At 27.7% G+C, this 19,584-nt stretch overlaps 6 protein-coding genes across 13 annotated transcripts; 3 read left to right on the forward strand and 3 right to left on the reverse strand.

The window, feature by feature from the left end:
• Positions 1–189: 189 nt before the first annotated feature.
• On the reverse strand, positions 190–5,526 carry LOC122572553 (porphobilinogen deaminase). Of its 3 annotated transcripts, none has more exons than XM_043737640.1 (7): positions 5,389–5,526; positions 3,625–3,795; positions 3,057–3,129; positions 2,519–2,702; positions 1,841–2,111; positions 1,405–1,721; positions 190–1,325 (listed from the first exon to the last, which is right to left on the reverse strand). In XM_043737640.1, exons 2-7 carry the CDS (start codon positions 3,676–3,678, stop codon positions 1,151–1,153), a joined length of 1,074 nt encoding a protein of 357 aa, XP_043593575.1. In that variant the 5' UTR covers positions 3,679–3,795; positions 5,389–5,526; the 3' UTR covers positions 190–1,150. The 3 variants fall into 3 exon arrangements, with proteins under 3 accessions (XP_043593575.1, XP_043593570.1, XP_043593563.1); XM_043737635.1 differs by lacking the exon at positions 5,389–5,526 and adding an exon at positions 3,879–4,462; XM_043737628.1 differs by lacking the exon at positions 5,389–5,526 and adding an exon at positions 3,875–4,462.
• LOC122572548 (BRO1 domain-containing protein BROX-like) lies at positions 4,664–7,447 on the reverse strand. Its single transcript, XM_043737617.1, has 7 exons — positions 7,210–7,447; positions 6,797–7,027; positions 6,630–6,725; positions 6,370–6,548; positions 6,098–6,273; positions 5,798–6,030; positions 4,664–5,657 (listed from the first exon to the last, which is right to left on the reverse strand). Exons 1-7 carry the CDS (start codon positions 7,308–7,310, stop codon positions 5,411–5,413), a joined length of 1,263 nt encoding a protein of 420 aa, XP_043593552.1. The 5' UTR covers positions 7,311–7,447; the 3' UTR covers positions 4,664–5,410.
• LOC122572567 (lactoylglutathione lyase) lies at positions 6,131–9,696 on the forward strand. Of its 4 annotated transcripts, XM_043737672.1 has the most exons (7): positions 6,131–6,176; positions 6,251–6,285; positions 6,428–6,515; positions 7,387–7,543; positions 8,781–9,076; positions 9,152–9,219; positions 9,309–9,694. In XM_043737672.1, the coding sequence occupies exons 4-7, from the start codon at positions 7,445–7,447 to the stop codon at positions 9,494–9,496; spliced, it is 651 nt and encodes a 216-aa protein (XP_043593607.1). In that variant the 5' UTR covers positions 6,131–6,176; positions 6,251–6,285; positions 6,428–6,515; positions 7,387–7,444; the 3' UTR covers positions 9,497–9,694. The 4 variants fall into 4 exon arrangements, with proteins under 4 accessions (XP_043593607.1, XP_043593617.1, XP_043593598.1 ...); XM_043737682.1 differs by lacking the exons at positions 6,131–6,176; positions 6,428–6,515; XM_043737663.1 differs by lacking the exons at positions 6,131–6,176; positions 6,251–6,285; positions 6,428–6,515 and having other exon boundaries at positions 7,311–7,543.
• A 303-nt stretch (positions 9,697–9,999) lies between these two features.
• On the forward strand, positions 10,000–12,798 carry LOC122577678 (tubulin-specific chaperone E). Of its 2 annotated transcripts, none has more exons than XM_043749138.1 (8): positions 10,000–10,094; positions 10,397–10,579; positions 10,654–11,043; positions 11,124–11,405; positions 11,519–11,648; positions 11,716–12,004; positions 12,087–12,304; positions 12,618–12,798. In XM_043749138.1, exons 2-8 carry the CDS (start codon positions 10,398–10,400, stop codon positions 12,708–12,710), a joined length of 1,584 nt encoding a protein of 527 aa, XP_043605073.1. In that variant the 5' UTR covers positions 10,000–10,094; position 10,397; the 3' UTR covers positions 12,711–12,798. The 2 variants fall into 2 exon arrangements, with proteins under 2 accessions (XP_043605073.1, XP_043605074.1); XM_043749139.1 differs by having other exon boundaries at positions 10,032–10,221.
• Positions 12,799–12,907: 109 nt separating this feature from the next.
• On the reverse strand, positions 12,908–16,714 carry LOC122577677 (general transcription and DNA repair factor IIH helicase subunit XPD). Of its 2 annotated transcripts, none has more exons than XM_043749137.1 (13): positions 16,570–16,714; positions 16,011–16,110; positions 15,687–15,941; positions 15,375–15,608; positions 15,176–15,299; positions 15,009–15,105; positions 14,799–14,932; positions 14,204–14,733; positions 13,968–14,143; positions 13,622–13,901; positions 13,429–13,539; positions 13,264–13,362; positions 12,908–13,201 (listed from the first exon to the last, which is right to left on the reverse strand). In XM_043749137.1, the coding sequence occupies exons 2-13, from the start codon at positions 16,041–16,043 to the stop codon at positions 13,067–13,069; spliced, it is 2,208 nt and encodes a 735-aa protein (XP_043605072.1). In that variant the 5' UTR covers positions 16,044–16,110; positions 16,570–16,714; the 3' UTR covers positions 12,908–13,066. The 2 variants fall into 2 exon arrangements, with proteins under 2 accessions (XP_043605072.1, XP_043605071.1); XM_043749136.1 differs by lacking the exon at positions 16,570–16,714 and adding an exon at positions 16,187–16,339.
• Positions 16,715–17,073: 359 nt separating this feature from the next.
• On the forward strand, positions 17,074–19,354 carry LOC122577797 (rRNA 2'-O-methyltransferase fibrillarin). The gene is made up of 5 exons (XM_043749380.1): positions 17,074–17,207; positions 17,664–17,992; positions 18,068–18,241; positions 18,538–18,783; positions 18,877–19,354. The coding sequence occupies exons 1-5, from the start codon at positions 17,195–17,197 to the stop codon at positions 19,045–19,047; spliced, it is 933 nt and encodes a 310-aa protein (XP_043605315.1). The 5' UTR covers positions 17,074–17,194; the 3' UTR covers positions 19,048–19,354.
• The last annotated feature ends 230 nt before the right edge of the window (positions 19,355–19,584 follow it).

Genomic DNA, 19,584 nt, shown 5'->3' on the forward strand with positions numbered 1-19,584 from the left:
TAAATAAATGTTATTAATAAAAAAAGGAATACGTTCAGTAATACCCTTTGTATTAAAAAATTTTTATGAATATAATGTAATTTATGTAATTATTTAAAAAAAGAGATGGAATATCAAAATTAAGATTTTAAAATATTTTTTATAAAGAAATTATCGAACATATTTTCTTTTAATAAAACAAATATAACATAATATATTATGTCCTTTAATTCCCCTCAACATAACTACATTATACAAAGTTTTACAAATATTATTTCTATTAAGTATAGAGTTATCTGATCAGTCACTACCGCTAAACAGGTAGCTCTCAATCAATGTACAAATGTACAATTTCGTCTCTTCAGACAGCAAAATGAATCAACATATACCCTTGATATAACGGATAAAAGTAAAAGGAAGCAAAAAGAATATCAAAAAAGTGCCCACAGTAAGAATAAAAAACGAGAAATACATATGTATAGGTGTAGTGATCAAATGTTTGAATCGAGATAAATCGTCTTACAATGCTTTGCAATGATAAAGTAACTCGTTATCATCGTTATAATCACTTAACAAATTAAAATATGAACACTAGATTTTGTATATTTTTCATGATATAATATTCTGTAAACATATTGCATCCTAATACCTATGTTAATATAATTAGTTTTCTTGATAATGATATTTGTATTAAAAAAATAGACAATATTTACATGTATATATAAAGTTTCCAAATATAGCTCCTTTGTATTTATAACTTCATTTCAACATGTTAAATGGTGCAAATTATTATAAATAATGCAGTAACATTTTGCATAACTTGAAAATTATAATACGGCAGTGTATAGCTTTTACTTAAATTGTATTTAACATTATAATCAGTTCTGTACAATTCTTTTTACATTTGCAAAGCGACAAACGAGATACAATTTGAGCAATTAAATATAGTTATCACAATGAACATTGTGAAATATATGATATATGATAAACCTTCTTAATCATTTTAAATTATGATAAAGTGCACAATAATGTATTATGAAACTTTTATAAGTTAGGTTTTATATCTTTCTAAATTAATGGAATATTAGAATTAAAATTTTTGAATTCTATACTTTTTTAATTTGTTTTCATCATCAAGAAAAACTAATTTATATATCGCAGTTTATGAGCGCTATTTTGAGTTTAAAATTTCATTCCTTGCTTCCGCCATAACATCCAGGGCGTTTTTTTGTATAAGAATTTTCCCAAGATCTTTACCGAGCTCCTCAGCACCCAAAAGACTTAAATTGCTTACTTTGCCAGGTGCAACACTACAGTACAGTTGTGGTTCTCGATATGGACATTTTCTATCATGTAACAAATGCAAATTTTATGAATAACATAATATATTCATTATAATATAATCTATTTAACTTATTTGCTTACTTTGGAGGTTCTCCATCATCAACAGGTATATAAAGCTTACTTTCAGAAGTGCATTTGACAATTTTCTTCCCATCTAAAGACCACACAGCACCAGTAAGCGTAAGAGTTTTGTTTTTTAAATCTGAAGAAACAGCAACTGGTGCTGAACATCCACCACCTAATGTCTTTAGGAAAGAACGTTCACATACACATCTTAAAGTTGTTTCCACATCATATAATGGCTCTAAAAGAGACAATATTTTCCAATCTGTCTCTCGACATTCAACCCCTAATGCACCTTGTCCAACAGCATATAATGCTTCTTCTGGTTCCAGTATCTATCAGAATAAAATGTAATAAAATATGCAGACATTTGTATTATGAAATTATTATAATTTCAATATATAATGAAAAATAAAATTATTATAATTTGATACAAAACTGTAGTAAAAATCACCTGATTTATTCTATTCTCCCAATTCAACCTTTTTAAACCAGCAACTGCCAAAATAATTGCTGCGAAAGGTCCATTTTCATCATCTAGTTTTCTTAATCTAGTATTTAAATTGCCACGAATATTTTCCACTTTTAAGTGTGGCATATTTCTAGCTAACTGGGCTGTTCTACGCAATGAACTAGTACCAATCACACTATCTTTTGGTAGGGTAGATAATGTTTCATTTTTATACTTCTTAGACATAACAACTGCATCACGTGGATCTTCACGTCTATAAAAATATTTACATAAAATTTCAAAAGCTTTACTTTATCTAATGTAAACTTAATGAAATGTACAAAATATACACAGTAAAATTATAAGAAGAATATTTTGAAAACATATTATATATTGTCAGATATTATAGTAACATTTTTTGCCATTAAACATAAACACAAGAAAGGGATATTAAAGTTAAATAATATATATGAAAGTGCTGCACTTAATAAAATTTAACCAGAATGATCTACATAGACTATAGACAATACATATTTTACATATGTAGTAAGTTCCTTTCATGAATATGATAATTTTATTACAAATTTAAATTCCAAATTTAAAACCACCATTTTGAAGTAGCAAAACATGAATAGAATATTACATTTACTTGCAAAATCATTAACTTTATTTTATACTCACTTTAATATCGCACCTAATACCATTCCTTCTGGTAATGATGTTGGTAAATCTTTTAATGAATGTACCACAAAATCAACACGACCACTTTCAAGGGCAAGTTCTAATTCCTCTGTAAATAAAGATTTTTCCCCAATTTTAGGTAAAGATTTATCTAAGATTTTATCTCCTTTGGTCGCCATTGTAACTGCAAATTAGGTTTATAATTTGTCATTCAAAAGTTCATTAAAGATTTCCATAAAAACAAATTATCTACAGATAAATACATATACAAGAAGTTATATAGGTATTTCTTATATAAGTTTCTATATAATGTCTACTATGATTTATATATTATATAAGAGTTTTAATTTTAATGTATATGTGTATATGTCTGTGCATGTGCGTAATGATTATTTATTAACAATGACAATATAAAAAAATTTAAAAGCATATATATACATGCTACATATATCATAATAAATGAATTTTTAATAAATTATTAACAAACAAATTTTAGAATTTTAAATAAATAAAAGTTTGTATATATAATTTTACTTACTTATTTGAAATTCTTTTGTTGGATGATACTCTTTTAAACATTCTATTACATATTTTGTTTGTTTCAAAGCCAACTGAAATAATTATAATGATATTTAAAATTTAGTATAAAATATGGTTATATTTGTACTATATATATTTGATAAGGCATAACTGCATACTACAGATTTAAAATACATAGTATGAAATAAATACTAAATATTTTCCAATACATAAAGCATCAGGATACAATATTAAAAACTGCTGACTAATGCACATTGAAGAACAATAATTATCTTATGACATTTTATAAATCATACATTATGTCATTTGCGTGTCAAGTATAATTTATAACTCTTTAAAATGGATGAGAAGAGCTATTTTAAGATAAAGCTATGGAAAGAATATTGTTTTTTATCCTTTTTACATTCTGAAGAATAATCACAGAGCGCATTTATCTAATTATTATTATTATTTCCAACTATATAAAATTTTGAAAATTACAGCAGTAATTAATGGAAAGCTATAAGAATATAACAAAATCATACTTTCTCTTTTCTTATAAAAAATTAACTTATTTGTACATTTACCTCGCTTTTCCGAGACCCAACTCGGATTACATCACGTGTGTCCGTACTCGTCATTATGGTAACTCAAATTTCTGTTCTTTTCATATGTTAATTACCATATAATATTATCAACAATAATTATTATATAACAAGCTTATCTTATTTTGGAATGTGGCAAATGTACATGTATGCCTAAGAGACATAAGGAATTGAATTAGGTCAAAGACACGAACAACTTTCACTATACTTGCAAGTAATGTTTGACACGAACATACAGCAACTTCAATATTTAAAAGAAAAAGTTGTATATTTCAGAATTCTCATGGCTATTACATAAAAGTTTGGAGTTTATTTCACAGTTACTGACACTGCAGCAGAAGGTGAATATAATTAAAAATATATATATATATATATATATATATATATATATATATATGGAAGTAACTACATCCTTATGCACGTCATACTTCTACTACATAAGGACACTACAGAATGTGAATAATATGACTTAAGTGGAAGCGACGATACACGACCGACGACTGACAATGAGTGGAAGCAGTGTTACCAGATTCGAGTTAGGTTCGGGTTAGATTGGGGTTAGGTTGGGGTTAGGTTCGGGTTAGGTTCGAGTTAAGTGTGGAAGTAGAATCCACTTATCAATAGTAGTGTATAATCGTGAAGTGGAATGCTTTTTAATGCGTAGAACAAATGTAACATTCGATAAAGATAGCGCAATATTTGAAAAGTTTATTTCATAAAATTAAATATTTTGACTTTTAAATAAAAATATTTTTAATTTACATTTTTATTTCTGACATGTATTTATGAAAGATTAAACGGAAATCACAACACTGTTTTGGTAAATAGCATCATATATTTTACGAATTTTAATTCATAATATTTAAGAAATAAATGTAGTTTACATGTAAAAACAAACATATATACATAATTAGGTACATTGATAAAATTTTAATTAATGATATATACATATATATATATATACGTAATCATATACATGTATATAAAAAATTAGAAATAAATATTTTTTATATAACATAATTGCACTTTTCTATATAGTTTTAATAAATATAAAACATAATTTCACAAAGTATTTTTTTTATGTACAATATTAATACTATATTGTAGATACATAAGATACTTTTTTGGAAAAATAGATTTCATAAAAAATATTTTATGGAAAACAGCTATTTTTTTTATTAATTATATTTCCATGGAACGTAGTTTTTGTTATTATATTATTATGCTCTAACCTGCCGAACATTGACTAGCTTGTATAGGGATGTAAAAATTAAAAAAAAAAGAACTTTATCTCTAATATGTCCAATTTTTTATACAAATGAAATGATAAGAATATCTTATGTATTCAATATGAAAAATAAATGGGACAATTACATTACATGTATAATATTTTCGTATTTTAAATTGCACAAATGTAAATTATAATTAATTAATATTAGTAAAATAAAATAAAGATATTAGAAATATATAAATATGTATTTCTTTTCATGCATGTGAAAATATTTTTGCTTATGTTAATATGTAACTTAGTTCGTGCAGGAATTTTTAATTAAGATTAGTTATATGTATGTAATATTCAATGCATAAGCAAAACCAATTATGTTTTAAATGGTAGTTTAATACTATATTGTCAGCTTGCACTTTACTAAACGCATAAGCGAATTTTTAAAATTAAATTAATAGATTAATTTTATGATAACATTGTATGTTTCAATGATAAAAAAAGCGCTAAACTTAATTTACCACCTGTATTTCTACATTAAACAATCTATTGCAATAAACATCCACTTGTATTCTTTGGATCTTTGGTAGTTTGATGAATTGAGTCTTCTTTAACAGGAGGTAAATTTTGTTCTTTTTCTAGTTTAGCAGGGTTTAATCCAGACAATGTTCTATATACATCCAAGTTCCATATAGGATGATGCGATTGCATTTGAAAATCAATTGGACTCACTAAACCAAAAGTAGCTTTTGTATCCAATGTTGGAACCTCCCCTGGTATTGTATGATGATAACTTTTAAAGTACAAATTATTAAAATTAAATTTTATTCAGAAGTTACTTCCTTTAATCTGAGAGAGTGAGAGAGAGAGAGAGAGAGAGAGAGAGAGAGAGAAAGACAGTGAGTGTGTGAGAAAGAGAGATATGATACTTACATTAAACCATTTTCGCGGTTACATTTATCAAGAGTAAGTTTTACTATAGGTGTTAGGCGCTTAAATACAGCATGTTGATCTGGCTTTACTCTAGGTGCTGGTCCATTTATTTTTCCATATTCCTGACATAATGTCTTTGCTTTCTTTAAACATGCTTCACTTTCCTGTAAGGCTTTAATTGCTTCTCCACACTTATCCATAGATAATAAATTCTCACCACAATAATTATAAGCCTATAATGTTTAATTATGTAAGAAATTTGTATTTTTTCATATTTATATTTTTTAATAATTTATTTACATAGGATTGATAAAATGCTGCTTTGAGTTCCAGATATTTAATCCACTGTGCTGATATCTCTGCTTTAAATGGACGTAAGGTATTAGCAGCATCCAGAAATAATTTACTTGTTTCATTGGCTAGTGCTGATATTAAATTAGCATTATGTTTTAGTTCTACTGCTCTGGCTACTGTCACTATAACATAATGTGAGTAAAAAAATATACATTCATTAACATCTGAATAATGATAAATGATGTTGCATAATATTATGAATTTATTCATTGTTCAACCTTCCTGTGCTTCTGCTGTACATTGATTCACATATGCATTTATTATTCTTGGATCTAGATCACTTCCTAATGGTGGAGGATTTGCCAATTGTGGTAAAAATTCTGTTTGTACAAAAGTAAATATTCCTGCAGCCCGTCTTAGCATAGTATGTACATCTTTTGCTTCATTCATATTTATACTAAATTGTAGTGATGGTACTTCTTGTAATATTACTTATTTTACATTTCTGGTTATTTTATATCTCATTGCTTATACTTACTCATCCTTAGCAGCAATCATTGCAGCATGTTTCATGAACCAAAGTCCTACATTCATGCTCATATTAGCTGCTTCATAAACAGAATCAGCACTAGAACTATAATAGATATTTTAAATTATATGGTAAAACTATATTTTGGATTAAATAAATGTAAAAGAATATATTACTAGGTACTTGATCCCAATAAAGTGTGTGTCCACTTATATACAATAACATTTCTAAGTTTGCTAGGATTAGGTCTGCCAATATGTTCAGATTGTTCTGCAGCAGAATTTATTTCCCATATAAATCCATACACTAAGCTTAAATAGCTATGAAAGGCTGGTTCTATAGTATCACTTGAATTATTTGCATTTTTTATTAACTCCAAAAGACGACTTCTTGATAATCTTAGATCACTATAATGAACAATATAATATAATATAACATTGATAATATTATATTTTATTATTTGAAATAAATTTTTTATAATATAATGAAAATATTTTGTAATAATATATAATGAAAATATTTGAAACATTTATGAAGCATATGTAAAATTAAATGCGTTTAATTTAATTTCTTCATAAATATAGCTAACCTGCATAGTTTTCTTGTAGCATCAGTAGGATCAGTTATTTTTAATTCGAATTTTTGATTTGTCGTGGCTTTTAGCACGTTACGATGAAACCAATGTGCCATTTTGCTAACAATTTAAATTAACGTGTTCTCTTTGATATTATCAGAGTACTTATAACCAATCTCTTCGATTTGACAGATAAAGGAAATCGAAGTAAAGCAGACAGCACAACACAACTACATAAACGTTATACTCAATGAAAGATATTCCACTTTTTGCGCAAATCTTCGCACACTTCCGCTCTGTGTGTCAGCGTGTAACCAAGAGTCGGCCGTCATATTTATTTTCTAAAAAGGTAAAAAATATATCAAAAAACAATGTATGTATAGCAGTAGATAATATTCTAGATACATAATAATATATGTCGTATCTCATTATTGGTATGATAATTGTGTCTTAACAAAATTCACACATTTGTTATTTAACCTATACAATTTTGGTGAAATATATAACACATACAGTGGCTTGCAAAAGTATTCAACGCTTACACTTACAAATTTCAGTTAATAAAATGAGGTACTAAACTAATTTGTTAAAACAATTTAGTATCTATAGTGACGGGAAAGTCTCAAGATTACATCATTAAAATTTGAAACTGATTCAACAATATAGACAGGAGTTATGATAGATTTGTTAGAAACATTCATACATTCAACATAAGTGTCTCACAAAAGTATTCGAACGCTGTAACACTGTTGATAGTTTTTCATCTTCCTTTGTACCGAATGTAAACATTATTGCTGAATGAAAATATTGGTACGTTCACTTGATGTTAGGATATCGTTTCAGTAACACTAACGTAAAAGTGTGCACAATAGTATTTAAAATGAATACCAAAAAATCTGAAACAAAAAAAGTGCGAAAGAGAAATAATATTCCGATTACGTGAAAACGGCAAATCATATAATGAGATTGTCGGAATTGTGAACAGAAGTAAGTCCATAATACATTATATAATAAAAAAGTCAAAGAATGAGGGAACACTTGCAAACAAAGATCGATCAGGTCGACCAAAGAAATTGACTGGAAGAGAGGAGAAAGTTATCATTCGCGAATTAAAAAAAAATCCTACTAAATCCGCTCCTCAACTCGCAAGTATGGTAGATGATATGTTTCATAAAAAAGTTCACCCGGAATTATGTCGACGAATCTTACGAAACAATGATTTTCATGGCAGAGTACCGCGGAAGAAGTCATATATTAATGCGGTAAATCATAAAAAATGATTGACTTTGGCAAAAACCTATATTAATAAAGACATCAAATTTTTATTTATTAGAATAGTTTTTCTCGTTTTTAAATTAGTTATATTTTAATTTTCTTATCAGCTTTTCGATCTCTTTGTATTTCGTAAAAATATTCTTAAAATATGTGATGTCCTTGAAATCTAATGATATTTTATCTACAGGCTGATAAAATTGAGAGATATCACAAAGAAATGTAACTGCAGAGTTTCTTTTATATAAATTTATTATTATCATTAATCATAATATAATACTTAAATAAATCTGTTATTATTTTTCTTTTTTTAGATGGGTGAACACACAGGCTTAACAAACTGTGAGGCTCGAGAACTTTGCAGAAAGCCTGACCCAGCGACAAATGGTTATATAATGCAACAAACAATGTATCGTATTAAAGATCCAAGAAAATCATTACCTTTTTATACTGAAGTACTCGGTATGCAGTTATTACAGAAACTTGATTTTCCTGAAATGAAATTCTCTCTGTACTTTTTGGGATATGAAGATCCAAAAGACATACCTACTGATAAGAGAGAAAGTATTGAATGGACATTTAGTCGTAAAGCTACTTTAGAACTTACTCAGTATGTTTAAAAATATATATAGTCTAACATATTAACTTAAATTTATTAGAATTAATTTTGGCTGCTTGTTTGTAGTAATTGGGGTACAGAAACTGATCCTGATCCCAAGTACCATAATGGGAATACTGAACCTAGAGGATTTGGTAATATACTCCTTAACTACTATATAATTGTTGAGATATAAAACAAGAAATTATTATATACATGTACAACATATTCCCTTAATTTGTAGGCCACATTGGAATCACAGTACCTGATGTAGAAAAAGCATGTAAAAGATTTGAAAAGTTAAATGTGGAATTTGTAAAGAAGCCTAATGATGGTAACATGAAAGGAATTGCTTTTATCAAAGATCCAGATGGTTATTGGATTGAAATTTTAAATCCAGTAAATATTGCAAATTTAGTACCAAATCAATAAAGGATTTGGCATAATGTAATTCTTTTGAATACTCACAAATGTATAAATTTCATCAAACAAAACAATCAGAACTAAACCAAATCATTTTTATGCATATGTATATTTAATTTTATATGTACATGTACATGTGCATAGTAAAATTGTAAGATTGTAATTATTCATATTTATGTATATTTTATAGCACCTGTACATTATTATATTACATTGTGTTATATGTATAATTTATGTATAATGTAACATCTAATTATTCTTTAGTAAATAAAATCAAAATATTTATTTTTAAACAATCAACTTTTTGTAAAAATCGATTCACATAAATTTTCTCCCGTTTTATATATAAGTATATATAGTCGTAAATATGATTTCATTTTATTTGTCTATCGTTCATGCATGAAATCGAGTGAATGGAAAGTACAGAAAATTACTATTGGTTCATCTATGTATAGTAACATGTCAAACATATACACACATGCATAAAGGTAATACTATTTGAGTGGAGTATCTTACGCTACAGAGTTCCTAGTCCTAGGTATCTTAGCTGTATACAACAGAGAAATGTCATATTATCGTATATGACTTTTAATTTTGATTAAATCATGTCTGTATAGCCACTTATATTTGACCTAAGTATTATTTGCAATAGTATCCTGTGATAATCTTTTCTCGTTTATATCATTAATATTTTGTTAGTCTCATAATTTTCAATGATCATCTATTACATTGAGGTTAGGTTTCGAACCGCAACATGTTATACATCTAGTACACATCTAGTATTTATTATTAAAAATTATACCGTAAAGAAATTAGAATGATATTTTTCGAATTGTGTCTTTGCAATAAAAAAGATGTACAATTCAAATATATTTTATGATTAATATCATTCAAATTTTTCTCTTTTAGTATGGTAGAATATAAAAAATATGAAATTGACAGCCGAATTGAGTGTGATGGACATCAAGGTACATTAAAGTACGTTGGTTCTGTTGGTAAAACTAAAGGTTTGTGGCTTGGTATAGATTGGGATGATCCAACACGTGGAAAACACAATGGTACATATGAAGGAGTAAAATATTTTAAAGCTAGGTAAAACCATGCAAAAATATAATTATACAATTAATTTAGTTATATATGAATAAAATATTTTTGTTTTGTAATAGGCATCCTACATCAGGTTCATTTATACGACCAGGTAAAGCAAAATTTGGGATTTCTTGTCCTGAAGCTATTAAAATTCGTTATGGCCTTATCAATGATGAATTAGCTGGCATTGACAGAGACACCCTAACAAGCTTACAGAAAGAAATTAATGCACCTTTTTTGGAAGTTGTTGGTTTTTCCAAAGTAAATAAGAAGCAAAGCAAATTTGATCAATTAAAAATTGTGTGGTTAAGAGAACAATGTGTTAGTACTACTGGTAATCCTGGAGAATTAAAAGAATTATGTCCAAATTTGGAAGAATTAGATTTATCTAAAAATTTAATAAATAGTTGGCAAATTATAGCAGATATCTGTTGTCAACTTGACTGTCTTGTTCGGCTTAATCTGAGGTAGATTACCAAAATCTTATTGAAATATGTTAATAATAAGTAATTACCATTGTTAATATCTATTTTTATTATTTATTTAGTGAAAATTATTTACCAACTGAAGAAAATATGGAAATATTAAAAGATTCATTTTTTATGCTTAAATATTTAACTATAGCAAGAATGAACTATAATTGGTTTGATATTCAACGATGTATGAGTATGTTTCCATCTTTGCAAGAACTTTCAGTTTCTTTCAACATTGTTAACATCATACACAAGCCAATAAAAGATGAAAATTTAATGAAAATATGTAAATTAACTCTTGAAGGAAATTTGATATCTAATTGGAATGATATTCTTAAATTAGGATCGCTTCCACGGCAAGTTAATAACTTTGATTGTGTGTGTGCGTGTGTGCGTGTGTACCATTGATTATAATTTGTAATAATATATTATTTATTAGTAAGATATTTATATTGAAGATTTTTTACAGTTTAGAGTACCTTAATTTAAATTCCAATAAGATAGACAAAATAAGGTTCCTAACTATTGAACCAACAGCAAAAACCACAGCCTTTTCTAATCTGCGGCAATTACATATATCGCAAAACAACATATCAGAGGTAAAATAAATATTTATATGATATAGGTAAATTATAAAGTAAAATAATTCGATAATATAATTTATAGTGGCAATCTGTATCCGAATTAGAAAAGCTAAATAATTTGGAAGATTTGAAATTTAGAGAAAATCCTATTTTGAAAAATGAAAATTTAGAAACTGCACGTCAGTTAATCATAGCGAGAATTTCAAAATTAAAATCATTAAATGGCACTGAAATCTTACAAGATGAAAGACGTGGTGCTGAATATGATTATTTGAAATTATTTCTATCGAAGTGGACCGAAACGGAAAATGATGTAGACAAGAGAAATAGGTTCATAATTGAACACCCTCGATATCCAACATTAGTTGCAAGTAAATAAAAAATACAATGAATACGTTTAAAAGTTAGTACTTCTTTAACTTTTAATCATGATATAATATTTAAAATTTATAGAATGTGGAATTTCTGATATTCCATCACCTAAAGTGAAAGTGGAAATGGTTTCTAACGTCATAACGGTAGAGTTTGTATGCCCAGATCATCCAAATCAACCTAAAGGAATTAAAAGAAAACTATTAAAAGATATGGAAGTTCAAAAAGTTATTGGACTTGCACAACGACTTTTTAGAACTGGAGGAAAAATTCCAAGACTTTCATTTATACAACAAAATGTAATTATAACATTTTACAATTTATATATGTATATTGGGGTATACTTGAGCGAAATAACAAGTTTGCGTTATCGTGTACTTTTTACGTGGAAGAAATCTTTCAAAGACACCCTACTCGGGAAGGGAAGACGGAGTAGTGTGGGATATTTATCCATTACGCTGACCGCCGTCGGGTGCGACAGGATAGCGTCGGGAACTCATATCGTGCACCTAAATGTATTTACGTGGTCATAAACTTACGGGGCTCATACACCCTCAATATATATTTGGATTTATTATGTATTTTTTATACTACTTTTATGTAATTTTTTAGCTTTCGAAAGATGAAATACTTCTTGATAAACCGCTTCAGGAACTCCGATACTATTCAATACAAGATGGAGACCAAGTTATTGTAAGATGGTGATATTAAATGAATTTCATAGATGTAATTGTATTTTGTACACTGTTAAGATTTCATCACCATACTTTGTTATTAAACTTTTTTAATTGCATAGATATATTTTCTGTACCCTTAGTGATTTGCTGTACTTTGTTAATTTTTACTGTTAGTTGTGGTTAAAATTTTAAATATTAATTCTATTAATTTATAAAAATCGTATATTGGAAAAAATATTTTTCATTGCAAAAATTAATACATTTTATATGTACTATAATATAAATACTATACAAAACACAAGTTGCAGTATGTTTTTATACACTATACGTTATCATATTTGTTAAAAATGGCACAAACTTTCTTATAAATGTCATATTAAATTTCTAATTTTGTTGCGCCTTCTGTCCAATTTTGCCATATTCTTCTTTTTCAAGTTGTTCTCGTGTCAATAGGGATAATCCCAACTGATTTTCACGTGTAAATGGTTGAGCCATTTGTCGTAACCAACGTTTACTTATCTAAAAGTTACGATTAATAACTATTAATATTTATTTTAGGCGTTCTAAATTTTGAACTTTACCTGCACAGCTTCCTCGGTTGATAAATTACATAAACTATCAGTTAAATGTTCTTGTATCCATTTTGGTAACTTACTTCGTTTATCCATTCTCGAAAACCTCTAAAAAAATAAATATCGTCAAAGAAATGATTGTTAAAAATTAGAATTTGTCATAATTTTTGTTACCTTGTCTGCAAATACCATTATACCGTAATCAGTTTTTCCTCTAATTGCTCTTCCAACGCATTGTGCTGCGTGTCTCATTGCATCAAAAGTTAAAAAATCATTTTCTCTGATCTGTGAGAAGAAAGAAATGGCCATATTATTGATACTATTAATATAAATATTTATAAATCTACAATTTTGTTTAATAACCTACTTGAAATTGATCACGAAGATATTCTAGTCGTGCTTTTAAAATACGCGATTGTGTATACACATAAGGAATTCCAAACATCAAAACAGCTCTTCCCAAATGATGATCAAAATCAACTCCTTCTGATACTTTACCACGTGCCACAGAAAGGAGAACAGCACCTCTTCCATTTTCACATGCTCGTATGTAATTTATAAGAGCTAAACTCGTTTCTGCAGAATCCTGAGTTTCAATAAATAGTAATTTGTGTCTTTGAAGTTGATCTACCACACCTTGGTCATACCTATATAAATAAACTATAATTATATTATTATAATGATATTATTAGTATAAATTAATTGAAACAAACCATGCAGCAACGACAGATTCCATGTATAAGTAGGAAGTAAAAAAGCAAACTAAACCATCGGGAACAGTAGCTGCGAATTCAACTAATAGTTGACCATAATTTCTTATAACAGCAACATCTTCTCTTGTTTCATACTTTGACGAAATTGCAACTTGGTCGTTACCTTTCGCTACAATCTGACATTATTTTTTAATTAATTTTTTAGTAATTAATATTCTAAACAATATCATACTTACCATCGGTAAGAGACAAGGTCTGGCTAATGTCATAGTAAAAGATGACATTATGACTGGATGAAAATTTAAAATTTTAGGATACATGTCTAATGGAGACAATGTTCCTGAAGTAATTACTACTGACTGAAATCTATCAAATATAGGTTTTATTGCAATGGACGAATCTAAGCAAACGAAATGAAGAATTGGATTTAAAACATTAGGTGTTTTGTCATCAAATGGCTCTACAATAATTGTAAATCCTTTTGTATATGTAGATACTAATGTTGCCAGATGTGTCACTAATATAACTGGTGAAAAATCAGTTAAATCGGTTATTTCCATAGTACGTAAAAGAGAAGCTAGTCGTTCTGCACAAAACCTTAATGGTTTACGTTCTATTGAAACTTTTGTTTGAACATCTCTTAGAAACGCAGCAGGTGATTCTTGAACTACGTGTTGCACACGTAGACGCGTTTTTAAATATTCTACGAATCGTCTTAAAAAACCGACAAAATGTTCTGCATTCCTAATATTACCAGGGACCACCTCTATAACAAATATATATAAATTAAATCCATAATTATTTTAAACAGATGTAGAATTAAGAATTTACCTTGCAAAATTTCATCTGGTAAGACAGGATTAGCTAAGATAATATCTGTTTCTCTTGCAACATGTGCATCTTTTAATCCTTCTACTAATCTCTCATATTCTTCTTTTAATTTATTTACATCATCCTCTCTCATCCTAAATCACAAATATTTATAATGGCTATTCCTCAATATTATATATTAGTCAATATAACATTTAAAACGTAACTTACTCAGCCACGGTTTTTTCAAGAAGTTGTATATTAGCTGAACTTTTTTCTAAAGTTCTTCTATTAATTTTTACACTCATTGAATCAATGCATACATTATCTAAAATTAATTAAGTAGTTAGACTTTATTTAATTTTTGCCACGTAACTAATGTATTAGCTGCATTGTACCTATATTGTGGGCTTCATCAAATACTACTACAGAACTTTTGCTTAATTCTTTTGACACAGTTTCTGCAATTTTGGGATCTAATAAATAATGATAACTGTACACTACAATCTGGGCATGTAAAATCTAGAATTACATGACAAAAAACATTAGTACTTTATATTGTCTTAAAATAAACAACCTGCTTTCTGAAATGCTTACTGTAAACCGTGTAAGAAAATATGGACACCAATTGCGGTCTCTTCCATATTCTTTCAAATCATCAATAGAATATATGCCTGGTGGCATAAATTGTTCTTTGCCTTCCATATCAAATCCTTCATAAAAATTACAAATTGGTGTTGATTCATCATAGTTATGTCTCTCACGAACATATGATGCTGTGAGAGAATGACAACGACCATCAACAATTTTGCCTTCACGTTCTCTGCTTACCTAATTTAAATCTATTGTTAATATACTCATTCATATAAGGTACATTTATTAAAAGCAACTAAGTTTGAAATTAATTACCTCTGGATGAATACACATATTTTTTCGTGAACTAAGAACTAAGCCAACAATTTTAGGTTTACTTTCTGTTTCTTTTTCATAATAATCCATAAGCTTTTTTAATTCTTCTATGACTTTCTCTATTTCTGGTACAGTACGGGAACAATAAATTAATTTTGTCACATCCAATGGATTTTCCAACATATATGCTACAATTAATGATAACAAAGTTATAGTTTTGCCAGTGCCCGATGGCATTTCCAATAAACAGTGCCCCTAAAATTATAAATAAAATTTAAATGTTAATTAGTAATCATATGACACAAAAGTATTGAAAATACATACTTTAGCATCCAGGCTACGTTTGAGCTCGAGCATGTATGCATATTGTTCTGGATAAATGTAGTCGTAAGGAAAATATACAAGCAAGCCGTCAACGCTGATTCTGTAAATGTAAACATATAGTTAAACTTTATATTTTAAACAACTAAGAACATTGTTAAATGAAAATTTATGATTACTTCATATTTCTATATTTGTTATTAAATAAATAACAATTTTGCACACAACAAATATCATTTATTTATTAATATAAAAATCATTAAGTTTCAAACAACGGATAAGGTTATATATATAACGTTATTTAAACTGGTCATTGCGCATAAAAGCGAATACATTACGTTTATACGCTTCATAGATCAACTACGAATCTTGTGTTCGTAAAACAATATTTTTTTTGAATATGTAACAAAAAATTTTTAATGTTCTAAAAGAATAATTGTTTAATTTATTTCAATACAATACATTCTATATTTCAATATATGTATTCAGTATGTTGTATAATTGATATTGTATTATTATAATATAGTAATGTAAGACTTAGTATATAAGTTATAAAAATTACATTGAAACACTGCAATATATTACAATTTTGAGATTTTTAATTATATATATTACATAATTTATATTTTATAATTTTATAATCGTTGTTTTGTACTAAACCGTAAGAGAAATAGACACATAAACAAATAACGAGCACTACAATATAGATATAGGTAACATTAAAAAGCTAACGAAGTCCTACTAATGTGTACTTATGTAAGTAACGATTGTACTAAAATTAATAAGGTTTAGTATAATAAATAATATACGTACATGCAAACATAATTTATATTATGCGTAAGATAGAAAAAATATATAAATTTTTTATGTACTCTAAAAATAATCAATATTTGAAATAATTATAATCATATTGTAATCGTAATATGTAAATAATTTTAAATTTCAATAATATTTGAAAATTTTATACTAAATTATTCGTAAATTTTTAATATTTTCGAAGTGTGAATCACCCTTTACGTATCGATATATATTTAAATCGATATACTGGTTTAAACCGGAAGATGTTCGCAACTTAATGTCGTTTCCGTGAGCATTTAGCGTCTGTACTGCTACACGTGTATGGATAGTCATAACTTAAAATAAGTTAGGAACATAAATTTATAATTTATAATAACATAATTTTTAAAATGGGAAAGCCAGGTAAATAGTAATCGTTCAAAAATATTATTCTTATATTTAATATCTTACAAAATGAAGGTTTTTTTACTACAACACGATTTCTATAATATAGCGCGTAAATAATAACTTATTTTATACTCATGGAGTATGAGATTATTTAATTTATAAAATATATATATGGATCTATTTGAACGTAATTAATCATTTTTTATGTGAATATGTTGGACATTCAGTCAGATAAACTATAATTTTTGTATTTGTGTGATAGTATGTTATATTAACCTATATTTGTATATTTAAGATGTTTTTGAGTTTATTTTCTGCTTCAAATGGTTTATGTACTGAAACAATTAAACCAATATAAGTTTTTATATCAATACTCTCGTATATATATGTTATCTAATATCATGTATCGTATCAATATTTTATATCAATGCTACTGTATCTACTGTTGTTACAAAATTTATTTCATTACAGGATTTTCACCAGGCGGTGGTGGATTTAGAGGAGGCAGAGGAGGTGGTAGAGGAGGAGGTGGACGAGGAGGAGGTGGTGGACGTGGTGGCGGAAGAGGAGGAGGAGGTGGACGTGGTGGTGGAAGAGGTGGAGGTACTCCACGGGGACGTGGAGGTAGAGGTGGAAGAGGAGGACGTGGTGGAGGTAGTTTTAAAGGTGGCAAAACTGTAGTCATAGAACCACATCGTCACGAAGGTGTCTTTATAGCAAGAGGAAAAGAGGATGCATTAGTTACTTTAAATTTGGTACCAGGTTCAGAAGTATATGGTGAAAAGAGGATAAGTGTGGAGGTACATAAGCAAGTTACTATAATTTGTTATGTTAATATGGAAAATATAATAATTACTCATATATGGATATTACAGGGAGAGAATGGTGAAAAAATTGAATATAGAGTTTGGAATCCTTTTAGATCAAAGTTAGCTGCAGCTATACTTGGAGGAGTAGATCAAATTCACATGCCTCCTGGAAGCAAAGTTTTATATTTAGGTGCTGCATCTGGGACTACAGTATCACATGTAGCAGATGTTGTTGGTCCAGTAAGTTTATATAAATATTTTGTTTAATATGTATAAATTGCATACATTAGAGCCACTTTAGTATATTATTGCTAATTTGGTGTCGGAGTTATGCTACAGAAATCACATTGCCGTTTTTCTCATTGAGTAAGATAAGTTATATCTTGCTCCAAAAAGACGTTTGTACAAAATTAACAGTTTACCTTTTTATTTAATCTATGAATTGTAATTAGCCTATGCCTACCTATTAGTCATTATACTTACAAATCATTTGTAATACACGATGATAAATTTATTTATCCTTCTCCTTATTTTAGGAAGGATTAGTATATGCCGTAGAATTTTCTCACAGATCTGGTAGAGATCTTATAAATGTTGCTAAGAAACGAACAAATATTATTCCAATAATTGAAGATGCGAGGCATCCTCACAAGTACAGAATGCTTATTGGAATGGTAGATACAATATTCGCTGACGTGGCGCAACCTGATCAAGCTAGGATAGTAGCTTTGAATGCCCAATATTTCCTGAGGAATGGAGGTCATTTTGTTATTTCTATTAAGGCAAGTATATTAATTAGTATTTTAATAGATTTCAAATATTGTATTATTTTTTATTTATGCATTTAAGTTTATACTGTCATTATTTTGATTTAGGCGAGCTGTATAGATTCTACAGCTCAACCTGAAGCAGTATTTGCCTCGGAAGTAAAAAAATTAATAGCTGATAAACTGAAACCACAGGAGCAAATCACATTGGAACCATATGAAAGAGATCATGCTGTTGTAGTTGGAGTTTATAGGCCGCCACCTAAAAACGCTACCTAAAATTATGCATATGTATATATGTTTTATTTAATTGTTAAGATAACATTATAATGACTATGAATATATGCAATAAATTTTAATTACGAATGAAGATATGAAATTAATCTGTAATATAATGTAAAGTAAGCAGTTATTCAGATGATTCGAACAGTTTCTACAAACAGAATTTGTTTCATTATTGTATCTGTGCATTTTGTATACAGAAAAAGACGCACACGTACGAATGTTTAATACAAAATTTATATTTTAAATATCATATGATCAGTTCATTTATACTTTCATACAAATAAACGAATTTTAAAAGCCATATAGTATATTTAATTGTATATAGTATTTATTTTTATTTTAAATGTTACCCACCTTTAAGAGATATACTTTATATGTTTTTAGTACTGCAAAAACAAATGAAAATTACAGTTACATCTTATAAATTCCTTTATTCAGATAAACTCTTCAAAACTAAATTTTTCAATTTATGTAAAAATTAATTAAATTAGTTCGTATTATACTCTCATATTTCATTATGTTACACATGAA

This window comes from Bombus pyrosoma, linkage group LG2 (genome assembly GCF_014825855.1).
Source record: "Bombus pyrosoma isolate SC7728 linkage group LG2, ASM1482585v1, whole genome shotgun sequence".
In the NCBI taxonomy this organism is placed as follows: Eukaryota; Metazoa; Arthropoda; class Insecta; order Hymenoptera; family Apidae; genus Bombus; species Bombus pyrosoma.

Excerpts from the sequence above, each read along its gene's own strand:
- LOC122572548 (XM_043737617.1), bottom strand. The coding sequence starts at position 7,310 with ATGGCACATTGGTTTCATCGTAACGTGCTAAAAGCCACGACAAATCAA. Across the intron at positions 7,028-7,209 it reads GCTACAAGAAAACTATGCAG|TGATCTAAGATTATCAAGAA; the intron begins GTTAGCTATATT and ends TGTTCATTATAG. Across the intron at positions 6,031-6,097 it reads CAGCATTTTATCAATCCTAT|GCTTATAATTATTGTGGTGA; the intron begins GTAAATAAATTA and ends TAAACATTATAG.
- LOC122577678 (XM_043749138.1), top strand. The coding sequence starts at position 10,398 with ATGGTAGAATATAAAAAATATGAAATTGACAGCCGAATTGAGTGTGAT. Across the intron at positions 11,649-11,715 it reads CGCAAAACAACATATCAGAG|TGGCAATCTGTATCCGAATT; the intron begins GTAAAATAAATA and ends TATAATTTATAG. Across the intron at positions 12,305-12,617 it reads TTTCATTTATACAACAAAAT|CTTTCGAAAGATGAAATACT; the intron begins GTAATTATAACA and ends GTAATTTTTTAG.
- LOC122577677 (XM_043749136.1), bottom strand. Across the intron at positions 13,902-13,967 it reads GAATCTGTCGTTGCTGCATG|GTATGACCAAGGTGTGGTAG; the intron begins GTTTGTTTCAAT and ends TTATTTATATAG. Across the intron at positions 13,363-13,428 it reads TAATGGTATTTGCAGACAAG|AGGTTTTCGAGAATGGATAA; the intron begins GTAACAAAAATT and ends TTATTTTTTTAG.
- LOC122577797 (XM_043749380.1), top strand. Across the intron at positions 17,993-18,067 it reads AAAAGAGGATAAGTGTGGAG|GGAGAGAATGGTGAAAAAAT; the intron begins GTACATAAGCAA and ends TGGATATTACAG. Across the intron at positions 18,242-18,537 it reads TAGCAGATGTTGTTGGTCCA|GAAGGATTAGTATATGCCGT; the intron begins GTAAGTTTATAT and ends TCCTTATTTTAG.
- LOC122572567 (XM_043737653.1), top strand. The coding sequence starts at position 8,346 with ATGGTAGATGATATGTTTCATAAAAAAGTTCACCCGGAATTATGTCGA. Across the intron at positions 8,457-8,780 it reads AGAAGTCATATATTAATGCG|ATGGGTGAACACACAGGCTT; the intron begins GTAAATCATAAA and ends TTCTTTTTTTAG. Across the intron at positions 9,220-9,308 it reads TACTGAACCTAGAGGATTTG|GCCACATTGGAATCACAGTA; the intron begins GTAATATACTCC and ends CTTAATTTGTAG.
- LOC122572553 (XM_043737640.1), bottom strand. The coding sequence starts at position 3,678 with ATGACGAGTACGGACACACGTGATGTAATCCGAGTTGGGTCTCGGAAA. Across the intron at positions 2,703-3,056 it reads AACAAAAGAATTTCAAATAA|TTACAATGGCGACCAAAGGA; the intron begins GTAAGTAAAATT and ends CCTAATTTGCAG. Across the intron at positions 2,112-2,518 it reads GTATTAGGTGCGATATTAAA|ACGTGAAGATCCACGTGATG; the intron begins GTGAGTATAAAA and ends ATATTTTTATAG.